General features: G+C 30.2%; 1 protein-coding gene across 1 annotated transcript in view; it reads left to right on the top strand.

Annotated features, from left to right (window-relative positions):
- Positions 1 to 20,746, top strand: part of nrm (neuromusculin) — a gene marked incomplete at its 5' end in the record, with an annotated part of 472,198 nt that overhangs the window by 171,854 nt on the left and 279,598 nt on the right. Inside the window, 1 exon segment of the mRNA XM_067045512.1 lies at positions 601 to 771. Within this exon segment, the coding sequence (XP_066901613.1) occupies positions 601 to 771 (171 nt within the window).

Raw genomic sequence — 20,746 nt, 5'->3', positions numbered from 1 at the left:
TATATTATTATTAGTAACATCTATTATTGTTTAATGGAGTTTTTCTACATAACCTTTCACTCATTTCATAAAATTGACGGAAGAGGTTAAAGTAGATTTCTTTATTTTATCGAATAAAGTTCATTCAGTCAAATCATAAAATGTCACCCGGGTTGTTTTTCTTCTGCTCCCTTCAATGAAGGAGTCTACGTTATTTATTTACGAGAGTACGTTATTTATTTTTACTTTTTACTTTTACTATTAAGCTTAGCGATATTTTTTTTTTTTTAGTAATTTACTCTTTTTTATTAAAGACATCATTTTAAAAAAAATATATTTTAATATTCTCTTTAGCTGATTATGCTATAGCTTGAATTTTTAGTAATAAATATTTTATTTTACTAATTACTTTAAGGAACTTTAATGGTTAATCGTTTTAAATTTTTGGCTTTCTCACAATGGCTTGAACAGATAAATAAATAACCTGAAATTTCAGCCTTAGACGAACTAAGTGTTTGAGGGCGTAAAATATCATTTATAAAAATTAAAAAAAAAAAAAAACTGTGTGTGTAAATAATTTCTATGTTTACGTTATAATGATTTTCTCCTTTCTTTTTCTAGTCAAACCTGAGTTTGTCCGAGCCTTGAGGACAGACGTTCACGAGAAGTTGGATAATGGGACAGTGATCAAGTCCATCGCCGAAGACGAGACGATCAGCCTGTCCTGTGAGGCCGGAGGAGCTAAACCTATCCCTACCGTACAGTGGTGGAATGGCACCTCACAAATACAAGGTGACTTTTTTTTTTTTTTTTACTTATTTGTATATAAACATAGTTTTTTGTGCTTACTCAGATCTCTCATTTTTAAATAATACTTAGATGTACTGTAATTGGATTTGTAAGCTATAGGATATGAACTCTATTGAGAATAATTTTTAATTTGATTCCCATAAATATATTACCAGAAATTCAGCTCTATCAGATCATAAAACTACCATCATCCAAAATCGATTATAATTTCATACTGGACGTTAGAGATGGATTAGTTTGAGTCAATCTCGAGTTTTGCTTGATGATTTAAGGAAAGACGGATAGCCAAGAAAGTAGATTGACAGCTGCAGAAATGAGGATTTTCAGAAGGAACTGCAACCGTAACAGCATAATTATGGAAGAACAAGGAAGATGAATGAAGTCCTTAATGCTCGTTAACTGAAAGGATTTGGTAATTTCGTTAGTATCAAGGATTACCAAGACCCACTAAACATTATGGTATTCTATCTGATGATAGAAGGGCTCCAGACAGACCAACGATGTCGTACCTCGAATGCGTTGACTCCTGTCAGTCTTGGCTAGACGCTCGCCTAAATCATTTGCCTTAAAGGTACTAGAGACTAGCGCGAAAGAAGAAACATATTTAAGAAAAGAAAGAAAAGTTTTATTGTTTTGGATACTTTTCAATCCTATCGAACCTGAAAATTTTGAAAACTGCCTTTAAGTATTACTTGGATTGGTAACCTACAAGATTTAGGATCTTGGAAACTCTTCTTGGATCTATGACTAGGAGCACGATTAGATCGTATAACTTACGTAATCATCCACAGTGGAGTACTTATGAAAGTAGTTTTACTTCTAAAGCTTTTGCATTGTATAGTTGTTTTACTACCTGACATTTATTCTGATGTAAATTTAAGAAAAACATCTGAAGGAATTGAAATTTCAATTTTAGTTTTTAAAAATCACAGAATTTAGAAGAACAAGTGATTTAGTGAACAAGTATGGAGAAAAACCACTTCATAGAAAAAGTTCTTAACACGATATATTTTTTTGTTATATGCAGATTAATGTAGATAGCATTTCAAATGTCCACAAATAATTAGATAACGGACGCCATTAGTAAAAGAGATTCACCATTTAGGATGCTTAATTTTAGTCTATTTTTCTTTTCCTAGCATGGTTTCTTCTCAATTCCTATAGGTATATTTCTTTTTTTCGTGTATTCAAGTCCAAAGTATTAGGTTAGAACTTGTTAACTTGGTTCAAAATTTAATTCAATGCTAATTTAAAGCAAAAATATGTTAATTTTTATATGGTTTATATGTTTTGAATAAAATTTTAACTTACTTTAAGATGCAAAATAGATTTACTTTCCACGGAAACACGCCAGTACGTTAAAGAAAAAAAATCTCTTCTTATGAACCATGATAAAATACATTATTATGCAGGAGAGTGTAAATATAGGAAGGCTGCCTTGAATTTAAAACTTTATGTATCGACCCAAATTCTAAAAGCTTTATTTAAAAAATGTTCAGCTCTTCGGGATTTTTCATGAATTCTTCAATGTAACTTCGTAAATACTGGTTTAATATTGAGTTTATTCTGCTTATGCATGTAGAAACTTATGTCGTCAGGGCCCACTTTGTGACTTTGTCGTTTAAGGGCATATGTGCTTAATTAGCATAAGATGTAATTGGGTATTCTGTTTTAGTAATGTTATGGTGTACCACCCCGTCCCCTCCCTCTTTATTTGCAAATTTATTTCAAAGTAAATATTGTACTTACAGTGCTTCTCCCACTATTTAATAATCGTGCCAATGTAGCGGCTGAACCTGATAACAAATAATAGATGTAACAGAAAAAATTGATGTTCAGAATTCAATAAAGAGAATTATTGATAGGGACGCGATAATTAAAAAACAAAATAAAGTATTAAACTTTTTCTGTGGCGAATTCCGTATCTCTTTTTCGTTATCATTAACGCCAAAATCCTATCTAACCAAATGAACTTAACCAATTTAACCTGAATTCGATTCGGTTTCAAAAAACCAATTCATATGGTCATTTCATAAAAAAATGGAGTTTGAAGAGATCGACGTTTGTTTGTAAGTATAATTTATTTTTTCAGGCACCACTATTGATTCATAATAGATTTACTATTTTTTTTTTGTTTCTTTTTATGCACTGTTGTGGAACTAATGTGCTGCTGAATTAATAATATCTGCAGCTCTTAATTATAATTAAATATATAAATTTCCACCCGGAAAAATTAAAATATAACTATGAATTGTTTTGGAGAAACGATGAATATTGTAATGTTTTAATCTGTTGACTATTTCATGAAATAAGTTTAAATTTGGAACTTTATCAATCAATTTCGCCCCAAAAAAATTTTAGTTTAGATTTATAATTTATGAAGTTTTATAAATTTATATAAACAAAGTCAAATTTAATTTATAATTTAATTTACATTACATGACTTTTATTTGTTTGTTTTATCCTAGTTAAACGCGTAAAATGTATTGGTCATGAGTGTCTTTGTTTTTCATAATTATAAAGCTACAGAGACAGATATAGGACCATACAACACAAACGCATGCGCGCATTTAGGATAACGTTTAACGTACATTCACACACAACTGTACATGAATTTAAAGTTTGAAAAGAACAATACTAATTATTGAATTGCAAAAATTGCTATAATTAAGATAATTAGCGATGCATTAAAATAAATTTAAACACTAATATGTCTTCAGATTCCTTATCATTTCAGAAAATTTTCTGATAACCTTGTGGTCAGTCCTATTCTATTTATTGTTGGTAAAGGGCGTGTTTCTAAAATAAGTGTAACCGTGAGAATGAAGTAACATATTAGCAAGTTGGAGGTGGGAGTTTTCTAATGAGGTTTACTGGTTAGAGCAACTTCGTCCTTGCGACTGCTGCGGTGTGATGTAGATCATGGTTTTACTTCTATTTTTATGATAACGATAAATTAAATATTCTGGATATTGTTTCCTTGGGAGTTTTTTGTTCCTTTTATTAAGATGTGTGAGGTGACAAATAAAACTTCCTTTAGAATATTTTCAATATTTTATATTTGCTCGTAGGACGCTTCGGTTTCGGGTTTCCCCATTTAAAGTACTAATATTCCTCATTGTTAATTAATTACACATATAAATTAATTACATGCACATCACGTGCATTTCTAATTAAATTTTCGTCATATGTTGACTTAATTAAAATTTATAACACAACCTTGTTTTATATTTTAATTTGTGTTAAGTGAATATGTATCAGTAAGAGGGAAATTTTTTATTTATAAAGATATCGAAACATTTGAATTTTATCATTCAAGTCAGATTTCGTTGAGCTGTGTTATTCGTTCAACTGATTTCCTTATTTATCTTTCATTATCTACTAGTTTTCTAATTTTTGTAGCATTGTTAGTAAAATAGTAAATTAGTAAATTGTTCCTTAATAGCTCACTGCCTGAGACCATGAGAATGTGAGCATAATTTATTCATTAAAATGAAATCATAAATAATTTATTAATATAGATTTTTACTATCGTATTTCAATCACGCAGAATTGTATTCCTAAATTAATTATTTACGATTTAGTAAGTTTATGTCTCAAATATCTTCAATTAGGAAGATCCCATTACGGTGACGAAATCGCCAAGGGTTGTGAGTAAGGGAAGAAAAGCGGAAAAAAGAAAATATGAGAGGGTTAGAAAGGGGACAAATATGGGTAATAAATTCAAGTGGAAGGGACTAGGAGAGATCACGTAAACGTCAATCGGGAAAGACGCATTCCGTTTATCACATTCTACATTCACCTCTTGTCGCCTTACCCTCCTTACATCTCCAGATTTATAAATATTAAAACGAGGAGTCCTCTCTCTTGGTTGCCCAACTTCATGTTTGTTTCGCGAGTTTTCTCAGTTGCTAACTGTTCAACCGCTCTCTCACCCTTTGAGGAAATTGAAATTTTTAACATTTTTTCCTATTCGTCAGGAGCGAACAACAGGCAAATTCAAATAAAATTAATTTTTCTCTTATTTCATTTATTCCCATAGGCAAATGCTACAAAAAAAAAAAAAAAAAAAAAAAAAACCCTCATAACATTGATCAGTATTATTCCTCCCTCCCCCCCCATCCTTTTATTTCCTTTTCTGAAAAACACATTTTCAAATTTTGGAAATTATACTTTTTTAATATATTTTTTACGGGCAGCATAATTGATGATACTTGATGTTTTAATATCGATACTGTCGAAATATACGAGACGAACCGTTGTTGAATCATAACCGTATCTCATACTGGAATTCGGTTCGCGACCGGTGCGTTAGAATTAGTCCTATCTTTAGCCTGTGTTCCGAAACTGGACTACCACCTCTTTTATTCAGAAGGAAAAAACTAGCAATAAATTACATCACTAAACTACACCCTAAAATAAATACGTATTCAAACCTACATTCTCGAACTTCTTTTGAAATAAGACAAATTCAACGCTCCCTTTTGCAGAAAGAATTCATACAGCAATTAAGTTCATTAAATAAATACTTTTATGCAAGCTGGAAGTCCACACCCCCCTCCTCCACCCCCTCTCCCCATGGATACACAGTTTACCAAAAGCAATGCTTCATGCTCCCGATTACTCAAACGTAAGAATCTCCTTCAAAATATTCCGGATCCATTTTTCCTCTATAATAATGCATCAAAATCCGAAGACTTAACAGCACCTCTTTAGTAACAAACAACTCAATATCAAAATAACGCTCCATAGATTATGCAGTATATATACCGCCGAACTATGCAATAGTCCCCACATTCCACTTTTCCATGACAGTGACACATGTACGCAATCCATTTGGAATGAATGCCCGCCAAGCAATTAAAAAATAACTAAATCGTTGGTCATATCAAACCGTTCCAATCGCAGGGAGGAGGTTGCAAAAGCTAGATTGAGAATAAGCCATACGAATATAACTAATTCATATCTAATCAATAAGCAGCCACCGCCAAAATGTCAATATTGTTACAGTACAGTTACAATCGGCCACATCTTTGAGCAAAGCCATTTCTATGCAGCGGATTTAAGTAAACAAGGAGTGGGACCTGGTATATCAGTAGCTCTGAACGATGATGAAAAAAAACAATGTTGGTATTAATTTTTTTAAGAACTAATAACCTATTAAACAAGATTTAATCCAAACAAATTTAAATTTAGGAAAATAAAATAGAAAACATAGGCGTTGATGAACATTGGGTTTTCGCCCTAAAACCCTAACGAACAACAACATAGATGTATCCTGGTAATTAGTTTTTCGCTCAGAGTAGTAAGAGTGAATGAAAATTGATAAAATTCAAACTAGACCATGCTTAAATTAACCTAATACTTACATAAACTTTGCTCTTAATCGGGTGTGTTTATTTCATATGTAACCGAAAGTAGTTAAACAAAATTCAAGAAATTTCTATTTTAATTTGTAATATATTCCATACCGATCTAGATCAAACAGGTTGAGCAGATTTTGAAATATAAGTGTTATGAGAAAACTATGTTTACGCATTCTGAACAAATGTTTTTCTCTACTTTTGTTCAGAATGCGTAAACATAGTTCTAGAATCTTATAAATAAAGATAATATTCATGTCGCTCGAACCAAGTCCGCAAATTCTCTGAAAAATGGTCAAAATCGTATTTGTGATCCAACATGCCTGAACAAAAGTTTTACCACAGGAAGAGAGACAAACATGAATCCGAAATCGTTCCTTGATGTCTGAAACAGTAAATATGATTGAAGATTTTTAATTCTGTGTAGTTTTTTTATTTGTTATTTCTTGCATGAATACATTCATACCTTCAGTAGTGAGCGAGGGGGAAAAAAATTGTAGCATTTATCCATATAAATGCACCTACCCACATGCATTCGTTATCATAGTCTATCTTTGTTTCTATCATTGTAGTATATCTTGTATAATATATTGTTGATGATTGAATTGCTGTATATATTGCAGATTATATTATATTTATACGGTTTATTATAGTGTATATTTGTTTCCTTGTTTTTCTTTATGGAATACTAATGAAAGCACCTACAACATTTCATTGTTAGTTTAAGTGACGTGGTTATAATTTGTCATTGCGTGATTACGTAGAGGTAAACGTACTGTTCTGGAAGGATTAGCCCTACTTCAAGAGGCTGACCTAAAACGGTTATTGGAATATTTCGTCAGTAGCGTTTAATATTAATCCGAGGGAAGTGACACTGCCCCCTCAGATACTACCCTGGAATTATTAATTCAACATCTGATGAAATCATGTACAAGCTGGTAATTAACCCCAAGCACGTTTCATTTCATATTTCGATTAGTCTCTTTATAGAATAGTTGTTTCTTGTTTTTTTGTTTTTTTACTGCCTTTGAGCTAACTATTTATTTTAAAATATTATTTATTTATTTATGATCCCAAATTACAAAATAATACTGATATGATCTAGCCTATGCGATATTATCCAGCTATAATATAATTAAAATATTTTTTAAAAGCATTATGGGTTATGAAATCATTCTAGTTCAAAAATTAAACTTCTATCTTGAATATTAGTTCTATCGGTAAGCTCTGTCCGTTTCTTAAAATAAATAGAAACGATGCTTTCAAGATCATGTTAGAGCGAAATCCTTTTTTTGGCAACATCATAAAGACTCGATTCAACTCAAAAATCATTTTAGACCATATTTCCAGCAAACCTAGCTAAATAGGGTCGCTTACGGCTCACATTACGACCCAGGACTTTTACAATTCCTATAAGAATACTATCGGCGTACAATCCCCTGGCCATCGGGAAAGGAGACGGGAAGTTTGGGGCTCCCTTGGGACACCGAGGATTATTAGAGGCTCAGCCTGGACGGCCCCCTCAGGTGCTTTGGGGAGCCAGCCCCTTGCAAGATATTTCAACGCCCTTGAAATATTGGGGTCCTGCGATAAAAGTAGCGGATTTGTAACCCGTTCGGGGCGGAGATAATTACATAAATCAGGCCTGGATTTGACCGCTGCCTTCATATACCATGCGCCCATTCATTCTGCCCCGTTGTTACTTCAGGTTCCGTAATGAGGAGAAATTATATTTATGCCTGGCAGAAGTTTAATTGACTTTCTGATATTGAGTTTGTTCATTTAACTGTAATCTGACAATTGAATCTCTTGTATTTTAACAGATACATTATAAAAACAACAAACAGCAATTATGTATGATATATGATAGATTTTAATGAAGGCAATTCCTGAATTGTATAATCATAACAATAAGGTAAGCACCAACACATTCTCAGGATAATTATATCAAATATAATTTAAATTAATTTTATAATCGTTACATATTTTTTAGTCGTGTTTTAAGTTTTCATTTACTTCGTATATAGTTTTAAAATTCGATTGCATTAACCTAAGGCGGGTATAATGGATTTCTATTTATTAATGATCCAATAAAAGGATCTTTTGATGTAGAAATGTTAAGTTTAATTGTTTTAGTAGGTTAATTTACTTTTTTTTTTAGCTATCCATTTTTTTTGTAAATAAAAAATCATATAAATAACACTTCTTTCCGTTTTAAGCTTACTATATTTTAAGTAAAATTTTTAATCAAAAGATAATATTATTTTAAATTACAGGTGAGAAAATAATCTACAAATCATTTTATTGTTCAATATGTGATTTATGCTCGATAGGTTTAACTGTATTGAAAAAGGACTTGAAATTAAATCTTCTGTTGTATTTGTTTTTAGACTTAATTTATATTCTTTGAGAATAATAAACGCGAATCTGAAGTTTTCGAACGAAATTATTTCTGACAATTACGAGAAATCATCAATCATTATTTTATTTTTTGTTTACTTTTTAAGCTTGTTGTTTGCTAGGCTATTTTTAAAGTATATAAATATATTAATAAAAATTAGAAAATCAGCCACCATTGATGTTTTGATGAAATTAAAATGAGTACAAAAAAAAGAAATATAAAAACACTTCCATACTTCTTAGAGAATATGTTGTTCTCCTTATCGATAACTGTACTGCTGACACTTCAGAGCATATGACAGCTCGTAAATGTGTTACTTATTTTTCAATTATGTTGATTTTTCTCTATTATGGTTAATTATAATGATATCACGCGTTTCCCATGATTGGATATTCAACTCTTAAGATGTAGAATAAAAACAAAATTAAAATAACATTGTAATAATAACAATGTAAGACCAATCTGGAAATAAATGAATAATTTCGAATGAACGAATAAAGTTAACAGGTATATGACGTAATATATTAACAAGAGGTATTATTTATTTATTTATTTTTTATAGTATTAAACGGAGAGCTATTTTTTCAGTATTTTGTAAAATTCTGCTTTACATTAGAAATTATTTTTTTACTAGACAAAAATTAGCATTATACTTAAGTCTAATAGTTAGCTTCAAATATTAAAATTTCTGCCTGAAGTGTAGAATATAGTATATATATATTCTTTTTTACGGCTTCAGATTCTCCTTTATAAATATTTATGTTGACTTCCACAGTCAAATGCTTTTGCTATTCTCTAGCCCTAATATTCGAGGCAGCAAAGATAACGACAAACTTAGCTAAATTGACCCTTTGTCGGTCACTTTCCCTCTAGTTAGCGGACAATGGCCCTTTCTGATTCGGACAGTGGCTGCTAAGATGAGACGGGTCTTGCCTTGACCTTCTTACTCTCCTATTCCACCTTAGCAGTCAGCTAATAGAGGAACAAAGCGTCCCTCAGAGCCCTTTGAGCCCAGTATCTTATTAGTATCCCAGGGTAATCCTCTGCCCTTAAGAAATAAGGCCAGCACACGTATTCTGCTCTTTATTTTTATATAAAAAGATCTAGTTTGCCTTTATTAATTAGTAAATTTATATTAATTAATTATAAATAGGTTTTTATGCTTCAAACTTAGTCCCTCAATTTATGTTATCCCTCGCATTGATTATGCATGCTGATTTGAGTCTTTCTCATAAGCAATATTTAAAATAATCCAACTTATTTAAATATTACATAATAATTAAATTCCAAATTAAATCAACCGTAATAATGGTTACTTTACTACACATAACATCGTATATACTAGATAAATAAAAGAAAAAAAAATTAGGAGATATCAAATGGAGTAGAAGACAACTTTCTTATGTACGTTTTATATCTTAGGTTTTTAATATTCCTTAATCTATTTTTAAGTTACATTATGTTTTGTTACAAAAAATATATTATCTGTAAGAGAATTAATTCTTTCTGTTCAAGGCAGTGAGCCAGCATTCTATATACCGTAAGAATATAAATGTATAGGCATATTTTATATATATTTATATGCATATGATTTCTTAAAAATATAAAGATTTTGATTTTAATAAAAATTAAAGTATTTTCAACAATGTTATAGATACAATGTTATTAGTTGTGGCAAAAAGAAAGATAGTTACAGGCTTCTTAGAATAAATCAGTGTTTTTTTTCACATATTTGACAGACCCTATATTTTTTTGTTAATATCTTGGAATCAAAATAAAAGTGATGATAGTTAAGTGGCAGTTGATGAATGTTTTAATGTGTTTTAGAAACGAAATAATAATAAATATGTATGTCTTCTAATGACACAAGAATGAAATATTTCTCTATATGAATTAATGGTCTTTTTAGTTATTGAATCTTAGATTAAATGTCAATTGCTCTGGCTCTGTTATTTATTCGATCTTCAATCTGCATTACTAAACCGTCTAAATAACGTATTATGGTTATTTTTTAATTACAGGCTATCTTATAAAAAATAATTTTATTGGATTAGATAGTGTTAAGTATTCTGTTTTATATCCTAACTACAAAACATAAGGATGAAATAATGTATAAATAACCTTTTAATTCACACAAGTAATAAAAAATATTTGTCAGAATGGAAGGTTTCACTCCCATTTTTCTGAACAAGTAACAAAGTGTCTGTTTGTAGTGAAATTATAATTTATGTAGCATTTTATATAATTTATTAAATAAGCAATAAATACATCATTGCTTACACATTCATGTAAATAATAGATTCGGATGCAATTCCTTTTGATAATTTATAAAACTTTAAGTAAAAATAAAATATAACTAATTTAATAATAGTAATATAAGTAAAAATATTTGGATGATTCAATTAATCTTTATTAATACTCATGTTCCAAAAGGTTTGTTCACGCATTTAGAACTAATATAGGATACTACGAAACTGAATGTAGATATTTCTACTCGATTTTAATCTGGCAAGATCTTCCAAGCATTGGAGATAATTGTATCTTCCTTTGTAAAAAATGCTCTGTTTTGTGCAGCAATCAACATCTGATTTAAAATAAAAGCGCATTCTTCAATTGCTTTATTCTCAATTACAGTGGGAAACATTTTAATTTTGATTTTCAGAAACCTTATAAGTCAAGTCTAGCAATTTCATTTCAAAAGATTGTTTCAATTACGAACGAATGGAATTTTAATTTATTTACTTTTCCTTGAAGAAGATCTGTAATGAATCCCGGGGTTTCTTTTACTTGTAAAATGTCTTAAAATTGCTTCTTTTTTTTAATTCCTTATGAATCTTAACATTCATTTAATAAACATGGAAAATCCAGTAAAAAATCCCTACCATGGGATAGGCATAAACAGCTTTTTTTTAAATTAAAAAAAATAATAACTTTTTCTACAAGTGAATACGTACTGTCTGGTATTTTTATTTAACCCACCATTGGTCGCCAGGTCGATTTTAACACAGATGGTCGCGCGTGAGACTTTTCTTATTTAGAGCTCTTGAACGTATTTTTTAAAATATAAAATTTTATTTAGATTAGGTTTATTTAAGCATGACAGAAAAAGGTTTAAAAAAAATTATTTGTATACAAGAGCAAAATAGTTTTAAGAAATTCTAAAAACAAACAAAATTATAAAATTGTAATAAACATAATATAATATTTTGAGACAGACAAAGTTATGAAAAGAATCAAAATACAGATATATCATATAAGAACATAACACTAATCTTAAAAAAAAAATGCTCAGTCTGAAGAAATATCTTGTGCACAACTGGTACAAGTGAACGCCGTATGACTGGGATACATCGGTCTTTTACACTGGTGGGAATTCTTTTTTGTTTAGAATGCCTGAATATAACCCAAAAACTTACAAAAAAAGTAGTATTCAGACCTCGCAGCGATGAAGTGAAAACATGAAAAGACAAATTTTTGTTATAAATACCACCCTATCAAACACTTATAATATCGAAATACTATTCATGGTAAATAATACGTACCTAATGAAGTTTCTGCCCCTTCAAGCCTTCGTTTCCCTAGTTCTGCTAATGTTTTCCCTCAAGGAAAAAACATTTTTATGGATTAAATAAACTTGTTGCACGTGAGAAAAATCCTCACAACTTGAATATTTGTAAAGCAGCCTTAGTCGCGCGTGAGATTATGTCTCATGAGAAGGGTATATTGTGAAGGAAAGAGGAATGCTTACTTAGAGCTGCTAGAGTGGTGTAGGAGGCGAGGTATTGAGGAAGAGACTGTGAACTACAGATACCAGGAAGATGAGAACCACAGTCTCCCTCTAGCAGCTTCCAGACCCGAAAAAAAATTAACGTGAGAGATATTCTTACACAACGACCAATGACGGGTTAAATTCTATAGTCTAGAAACATAGAGGGTTTGCCTGAAAAATAAAATGAATATAAATAAGATAAGAAATTAAAAATAAATAAGAAGGGAAAGAAAAAATATAAACATCAGCTTAAAAAGGGAAACAAAACAAAATACTTGCTAAAACATAACTTACAACAAAAAAAAACCTAGTGTACGTTTCAAATATACAAAAACAAATAAATAATAATAATGTTTAAAATATATTTTCTAAACACTTCATTAGGTAGAAATTTGGGAACAGAGAAAATATTTTAAAAAATATGACTGTCAATAAATTACTAATTAACATATTTGTTGGTTGGAAAACAATCACACTACAACTACAAATTTCTTAATAAATCAAAATATAAAAATAAATTATTTGTATCAAACTATTTCTTCTACCGTTTTACCTAAATATTTGATCAAATTAATAGCATATGTTTCATAGACCTGCTGTTTAGCTTTTATTTTATTCCAATTTCATTTCATTAGATAGTTTGAAAAATGTAATATTATGGAAGTAGTAAGTCACAATTTCTGTATAAAGTAATCTACAATAGCATAGTTTTACTATGTGCGCTTTATTATATAGTATTGTTATTTTTTTAAAGTAATACAAGCCACAATTAAGTGCAATAAGTATTCATTGATGCCATGTATACAGGATAAGAAGAACAAAAGAAAAAAATGTATAAATGATAACAATAATACTCACGAAATAGGAAAAAATATTCAAAATCATAATAAAATAAATAAAAAAATATTATGGTATAAAAGAATAAATCGGTATAAAAGAATAAATCGGCATAAAAAATATTATAAAATAAAACTTAATAAATAATGACAAAATAATATATTATAAATAAAAAAATAACGAAATTTAAATTCAGGTAATAATAAAATAAATGCACATTCTCACCAATATACAACATAATTATGAGAGATAGTTGACCGTGGATGACGTACGAGGAGAAGATGGTTGGGGGTGCGGTCAGAGAGAAACACAAATAAGTTGGATTAACCTATTTTATTGTGCCAACGTTTCGGCTAGAGTTTCTAGCCTTCTTCAGGGCTAAAAACAGAACAAGATAACAACCACAGTAAGCATAGAGAATAAAAAAGAAAGTATTAACATAAAATGAATAATTTTAGAAAATAGAATTAATAAAATGAAGTGATGAGAGAAGCGGAGAATAAAATGTATACATAGGTGATTGAAAAGTGGGTAAAATAACATAATTAAGGAAATGAAATAAAAATGAAGTTATATAATGCAAAGAAGTGTTAACATATTAGTTATTAATAATTTAAAAAATTGAAATATGGAAAGAAAATGAAAATTGAAAAAAAAAAAAGTATTGAAAACACCAACATAATATAGTGAACATTACTTATAACGTGGGTAAGGAAAATGGAGAAAATTGGAGAAAAGAAGGGGAAAGAAAAAAATAATAAAAACGTACCTGTTTGCTAGAAAATCAAACGCCTTATGGATACTGCGCCAATGACGGCCAAAGTCTGAATTAAAAAAGCCGTTACAAGAATGACTAAGTGTTTTTTTTAAGAGGAAACGTATCGGGAGGGTAAAAATATACTACATAATTTAAGTAATAGATTTCGAACACTATTTTTTTATATTTCAGTAAGTTGCTAACTACAAATACATTTTTAGTTTTTCATTCTGGTTTTTATATATTCTAATTGGGAGACTCCCTAATTAGTGTTTAATGAATTTCCAAGAAGAAGGAGAATCATTATTGTAATAAAGGGAATGTTTGTTTGATACAAGTTGATGGTCCTTCTAACAGGGAGTTGCCGGTGGCGAAATCAGATGGTGGGGCTGATTTGTGAGGCGCTATTGGGCTCAAGTTGGCTTTTATTGTTGGAGGCAGAAGTTCTAGGCTCATTGTTGATCCCCTCCTGGCAATGACGTCGGTCGTTGGAGCGACGATATCGATATAAGATATCGCTCAATTATGGCTCATATAATTAGTAATTAGCAATCGATATGGGCAATCATAGTGGCCTCGGCCCAAGGTGATACGGTCAATTAGCAACTCTTGTCAAAATAGACATTTAACTCCTATCTGGTGGTTAATTATCTTGATTGGAAGGGAGGTGGAGGTACTTTGATCGTAATTATAAATTGGTCAGCTATCAATTTATTTCGTTGATGTGATGTGTGGATTGTTCCTCTATTACATAATTGGGTATCTGTTCAAGGATATCACTGTCCATTATGATTTTATTTGCTAATTTTATTTACATTTTTATTATAATATTTGTGCTTTATCTACTAATATATACTTAAATAATATTTGTAGGTATGATAATATCTTTTTAAAAAATAGTTCAAACCATTATAAACAGTTCTAAATAAGGCTTCTGATTTTTTAAGACTTTTCTTAAGACTGACTTTTCAATATTTATTTCAACTCTGATTGGAGACATGACACAGGCTTATAAGTACTCATTTATTGGACTGCAATAACTTATTTTCATTAGAATATCTCGAGGTCATCATCTGTCAGGAATAGAAAAGAGGGCAAGGCTAGAAACTATTGTATTTGGATAATCGTGATGCTTATTTTCTGGATTAATACGTGGGCTACTAACGGAATATTTAGGCCTCTATAGTTGATTTTATTTGTGACGTAGTAAGGAGCATTGAGGATTTTGGATTGAAAGGACTGGACATAAGAGGAATTCAATGGTTTTAGTAGAACCCCAAAGCTCAAATCCTTAAACCCCAATAGGCCTTGTTATAGTCATGTAAATCAGTCTTTTTTTATTGATTTGAATCCCTGACTGTTTGTCTGCTAGGTGTTGTAATAGTTGGAATCGACGTACAGTTTTTTTTATTTTATTATTTTTTGTAATCTATAACTATACACGAATCTTTAACGTATAAGAATACTTTAGGTGCGGTGCGCACATCGAAAAACTTTTATTTACATCCTACTTCATAGTAGAAATTAGATAAAATAAAATTGAAAAAAACAATTTTTATGTTGTTTTTTTAGAACCAAAAATAGATTTGAATACGGTATATAATTAAATTATACCTTTTTTGTCTCACAATATTAAGGTCTCGTTAAGATGAGAGACTACCATACGAACACTTGATATATATACATACAATAATTTGAAATTTCCCTATACATAAATGTTGAATTATGTAGAAGGCATAAATTTTAGATAGACTATCAAAAATATGTATTTCCTGATAGATTGAAATTAAATTAAAGCTATTTATAATAATTCCGGAAACTTTGTGGCACTCGGTATTCACACACGCCTCCTTAAGGTTGTTCACGTAGTCTTTTAATAATTCCATTAGTGACAGGTAGTGATCACAAAGGCGGCGAAGGGTATTCGAACTCGTTAACTCAAGTCAACTGACTGTAAATAATTCAGTAAATGGAAAATGTATGCCTAAGGGGAACTTTACGTCGAATCACGATTTAAGATATGTTGGAGGAAACGTTAAATAAATTCCGTCAAACGAGTTTTATTTGAATTGTTAATAGTCTTCAATTTCGAGTGGACAGATTAATTTCAGGTAGATTTTTCAAAATGCTTTATTAAGTCATTGAATTATCGTTTTTTGTACTGATATGAATGCTTAAATAAATTATTAAACATTCTACGGTCGATAACCGAATTCGGCCAGTGATCGTAGTCGTTAATTTGTTCCAAATTTGTGTTTAGATAAGGAAAATAATCTATTTGTTTAATTATATTAAGCCGTGAAGTAGGTACTTCAAACTTCACGTTGAAGGAGGGGTTCTGGCGGTTGAGTATTAATCTGGCTTGATTACCTCCTTTAATCAATGGTCAAGAAACAGTATTCCTTTACCAAGCAGATACTGAACCCTCCAAGTTGGTGTAGCAATTTTATTTGTTTATTTTTATAACTATACATATATAAATATATTGAATGAAAACGCAAACAATTCATTTGTATGTGAATTAGTTTTTATGTATGTTTTCAACTATACCCAATTATTATTATGTTCTATTAAGTATAAAATAAGTAACTTAAGTGAAGTTAGAGAACGTATATCTAAAATACAACGTCAAGAACCGGTGCTTAACTGTATTGGTAAACCATTAGGCCTGTGTGTGGAATATGTGTACGAGCCTTAAAATTACTTTTATTCAAAGTATCTTGGTATCTATATCGTGTAATATATTCCTATTGCTTTTTTATAAGTTGTCGATTATGTGATGGCCGTAATTCAATGCTGATCCTCTTATTGCTGTACACATAACATCAAAGCCTTTGATATAACTTCATTCAAGTGAAAAATTTCGACACTGGTTTTTGATCTAAGCTATAAATGTATACTAATTTACAGTGAAAGAGAAGTTTATTCAATTTTGAATGTATAAAATATTGTACACGTGAGCCGCAATCATTATCATAATATTTTAGGGAATATCATCGAGTATATTAATTTAATAATAAATAATATTCAACAACAACGACAATTTCACAAATAAGTGATCAGTGTAAATATTGTATATATTTTCCTGACATCTGAACAGTTTTTTTTTATGTTTATTTTATTTAATTTAATTTTTTAACTAGAAGGGTCAGATTAAAAGGGCAGGATAGAAAATATTGTATAATCCAACAAATTCAATAATAATAGGACTGCTTCACAAACTCCGTTAATTCCTACACCCCTACTTTCTCATCATCCTTTCCTTTCTCACTGATAGATTATATTAAGTAAACCACAATGGTTCCTATTCATCCCACTATTCTCAGTCCGCTGATGTTCCTCAAGGTAGTATTCTCGGCCCCATCCTCTACACCGCATATACAACTGACATCCCAACCACCACTATCCTCTTCATTTATGGCGATGACACATGTGTGCTCGCTGTTAATAATAATCCTTTAATTGCATCTCAAACTCTCCAATTCCATATCACAGCCGTCGAAGAATGGTGTTATAATTGGAGGATTAAAATAAATCCCATAAAATCACCTTTATCCTTCGTCGTAAACCTACCGACTGCCCTACAGTATCGTTTAATAATGTTGCTCTTACTCCAGTCGAACAGATCTGCTTCCTTGGATTACATTTGGACAAACGACTGACCTGGAATCCTCACACAAGATTGAAAAGACTGGGAACTGTACGTCGATTTCGAATGTTACAGCACTTACTAGATAAATGGTCTAAACTTCCCATTCATTACAAAAGACTGATTTACATAACAATTATAAGGCCTATCTGGACATACGGAGTTGAGGTTTGGGGGTCCACTAAACCTTCGAATTCCTCTCGCATCCAATCATTACAATCCGAAATCCTTCCTAAAATCCTCGATTCTCCTTACTTTGTCACAAATAAAATCATACATAAAGACTTTAATTTTCCATATTTGACCGATATAGCCCGAACCAGGTATCATTCCCTGCATTATAAACTCCCTGACCATCCAAATCCACTAGTTTCTAACCTTGAATGCTCTTCCATTCCTGACAATCCTCCGAGGTGCCTGAAAAGAAGATGGCCACGAGATCTGCTAATGTAAAATGTCATTAAAGTGTTACCAATGGGTAGTTTCTCTACACGCCTGTATTACTCCATAGTAACATACATCACATTTACTAAATCTATAATTATGTACAGTTGTAAATTCCAATAATAATTATTAAAAAAATTTACTTTTATTTTACGATACGTTTATTTAATACCTCATAAATGATATAGCAACATTCGTAAATGTAGCTAGTAGTATCATTCCAAGATGTTTGTTTTACCGTTCTGTACCCATGAGGTACCCATATTTTTAGAAAGCTTTATATATACTATTATCCCAAGGGTAACACAACGGTAAAACAAAAATCGTAGGATAATAAATCATTAAAATACTCCCAATACTTTTAAAAGGTTTAGTAACTCTTTAATCAGCTGCTAAATATTGTATTTTATCTTATTGTATATATTTTTTTGTAACAAAGAGCTAAGTCGACCATTGTACCTCACATTGAGTAGGCTGGTCCAAGTGACAAAACCCATAAATTGTTTTAAATGAGCGTTCAGTTCATGTTTTTTCACCTTTTAATCTATGTTATTGAATAATACGAATACAATAAACATAGATTTTTTCATTGATAATGGTATTGGAAATTGTCAAAAGTCATTAACCCGGTATATTTTTTTTCGAAAGCTAAATAAAAAATATAATAACTCGACCAACGTGGCCCCGGTTGTATTGTTGGAGGTTATGATTAATTGAGATAAAGATTCGACTGTAAAATGAATATTTTTCAAATAATTCAACTTCAAAAAATGAAATATTAATTAATGTTTGCGCATTATTTGTAGGGAAATAAGTGGAGCTTGAGGTTTTTGTAAATTATTTTCGAAATCTCTTTCGTAATTATATGTAGTCCATTAATATTTGTTGATATCCAGAATTTTTAAGAATATGAGGCAATTTTTTGTAGAACATATATTTTTTTTTTTAATATTCAGATAATTTTGACTTGATTAATTTGTAACATCAAAAGAGTCTTAATGGTCTTGCGGACAAGTTTGGACTGGAGGGAGTTTGCATAAAATATATTTCCTTAACGAAATATTAGACGTAAATAGTTCTGCTTTATGTGTAGTTTTGCTATACCCTCTCTGTTCCTAATGCTTTGCCAGCGGTTCGGCTGTTCTCTTGGAAAACCTATTGGCGTTTGATGGGTACATAACCCGTATCTACTGAGGCCAGAGCAAAGAGAGGATGACCACGGGTTAAGTTAACCCTCCTGTTAATCCTCTATTTGTTTTATACTAACCCTTCCTCCCAATTCCTCCCTCCCATGTACGATCTAACTAAAATATGACTTTTAATTGTATCTACGATCCCATTAATCTGGAACATTACTTCGTCGTCCTTTTTTTCCGATTTATGGTAATCTATTCTGTATCCTCTGTCAGAAAATATTTTATAAACATAGAAATAATTATATTATATATTAATGATTGGGATGATAAGGCTGCGGTCATGAAAAGCAGAAGTAGGTTTCTGAAATTGATTGGCATCGATTCGATCCACAATGAAGGTCTTCATAAGTGATAAAATTAATAGATAACAAGTAGTTTGAGCTAATTTAGGAGTGTAAAGGTGATATATAAAATATGTTAGTTTATCAGTGCATTCTTAATTACTATATCAGTTAATATATCTTCGTTATTCATTAATAGATCCTTTTGGTACTATCTTTCTTTTTTTTTTCATCAGTTCATTACTCATTGCTGTGTTAATAAATATATTTTTGTATTTATCTTTTACAAATTTACTATTTTGATTTATAATGAGGAGAAGATAGTTCGGGATGCGGTCAGTAAATAACACAAATAAGTTGAGAGAACTTATTTAATAGTCCTGACGGGACTATTTATATTTTCTACTCCTTTCATCGCTTAGTTTTTACTTTTAATTTTCATTCTGTATAAGTATTTACTTGTATCATTCTGTTTATGTTTTCTCCTTTTATTTTTTTGTATTCATTGGTTGTTATCTTGCTCTTTGTTCTTAGCCCAGATGAAGGCTAGAAACTCTGGCCGAAACGTGAGCACTATTAAATAAGTTCTCTCAACTTATTTGTGTTATTTACTGACCGCACCCCCAACTATCTTCTCATATATATTATCTACAGTCAACTATCTTTTCATTATTATAAATCAAAATAGTAAATATGTAAAAGATAAATACAAAAATATATTTATTAACACAGTAATGAATAATGAACTGATGAAAAAAAAGAAAGATAGTACCTTTTTCATTTCCCATATTTTGATTTATGTTATTTTGTTTATTAGGATGAATTTTTATATTTCTACCTTTTTTTAATATCTATTTATTATTATTATTATCTATTTTATTTACACGTCACTTTTACACTCTTAACATTAGTTCTACCTAATTTTTATCTCTGAGAAAGACCTGCATTGTGGATCGAAGTGTAGCCAATCAATAAGTTGTTTAAACTTTTTTTTTTTACAAAAGATTGTTTCAAATAAACTCCAAAAGTAATAAAACTATTTATTATGAGCTAACCAGCTCCTTCTAATGGAAATAATTACTTAAATTATAAGAAAATTCACACTTTGAATTCTATCCAAATATTAATTTCCATTTGCCTAAAACAGTGTTGTTTTAATTCAATGTTAATTAAATATATTATTGGAACTTCAGAATAGGTAAAATGTTTTGTTTTGTTTTTTAAAAAAATTGTTATAATTAATGAAGAATATATATTTTT

This window comes from Halyomorpha halys, unplaced genomic scaffold, assembly GCF_000696795.3.
Source record: "Halyomorpha halys isolate HHAL.00 unplaced genomic scaffold, Hhal_1.1 Scaffold48.1, whole genome shotgun sequence".
Taxonomy (NCBI): Eukaryota; Metazoa; Arthropoda; class Insecta; order Hemiptera; family Pentatomidae; genus Halyomorpha; species Halyomorpha halys.
Note: the sequence above shows the minus strand (reverse complement) of the source record. Positions and strands in the feature narration are given on the sequence as shown.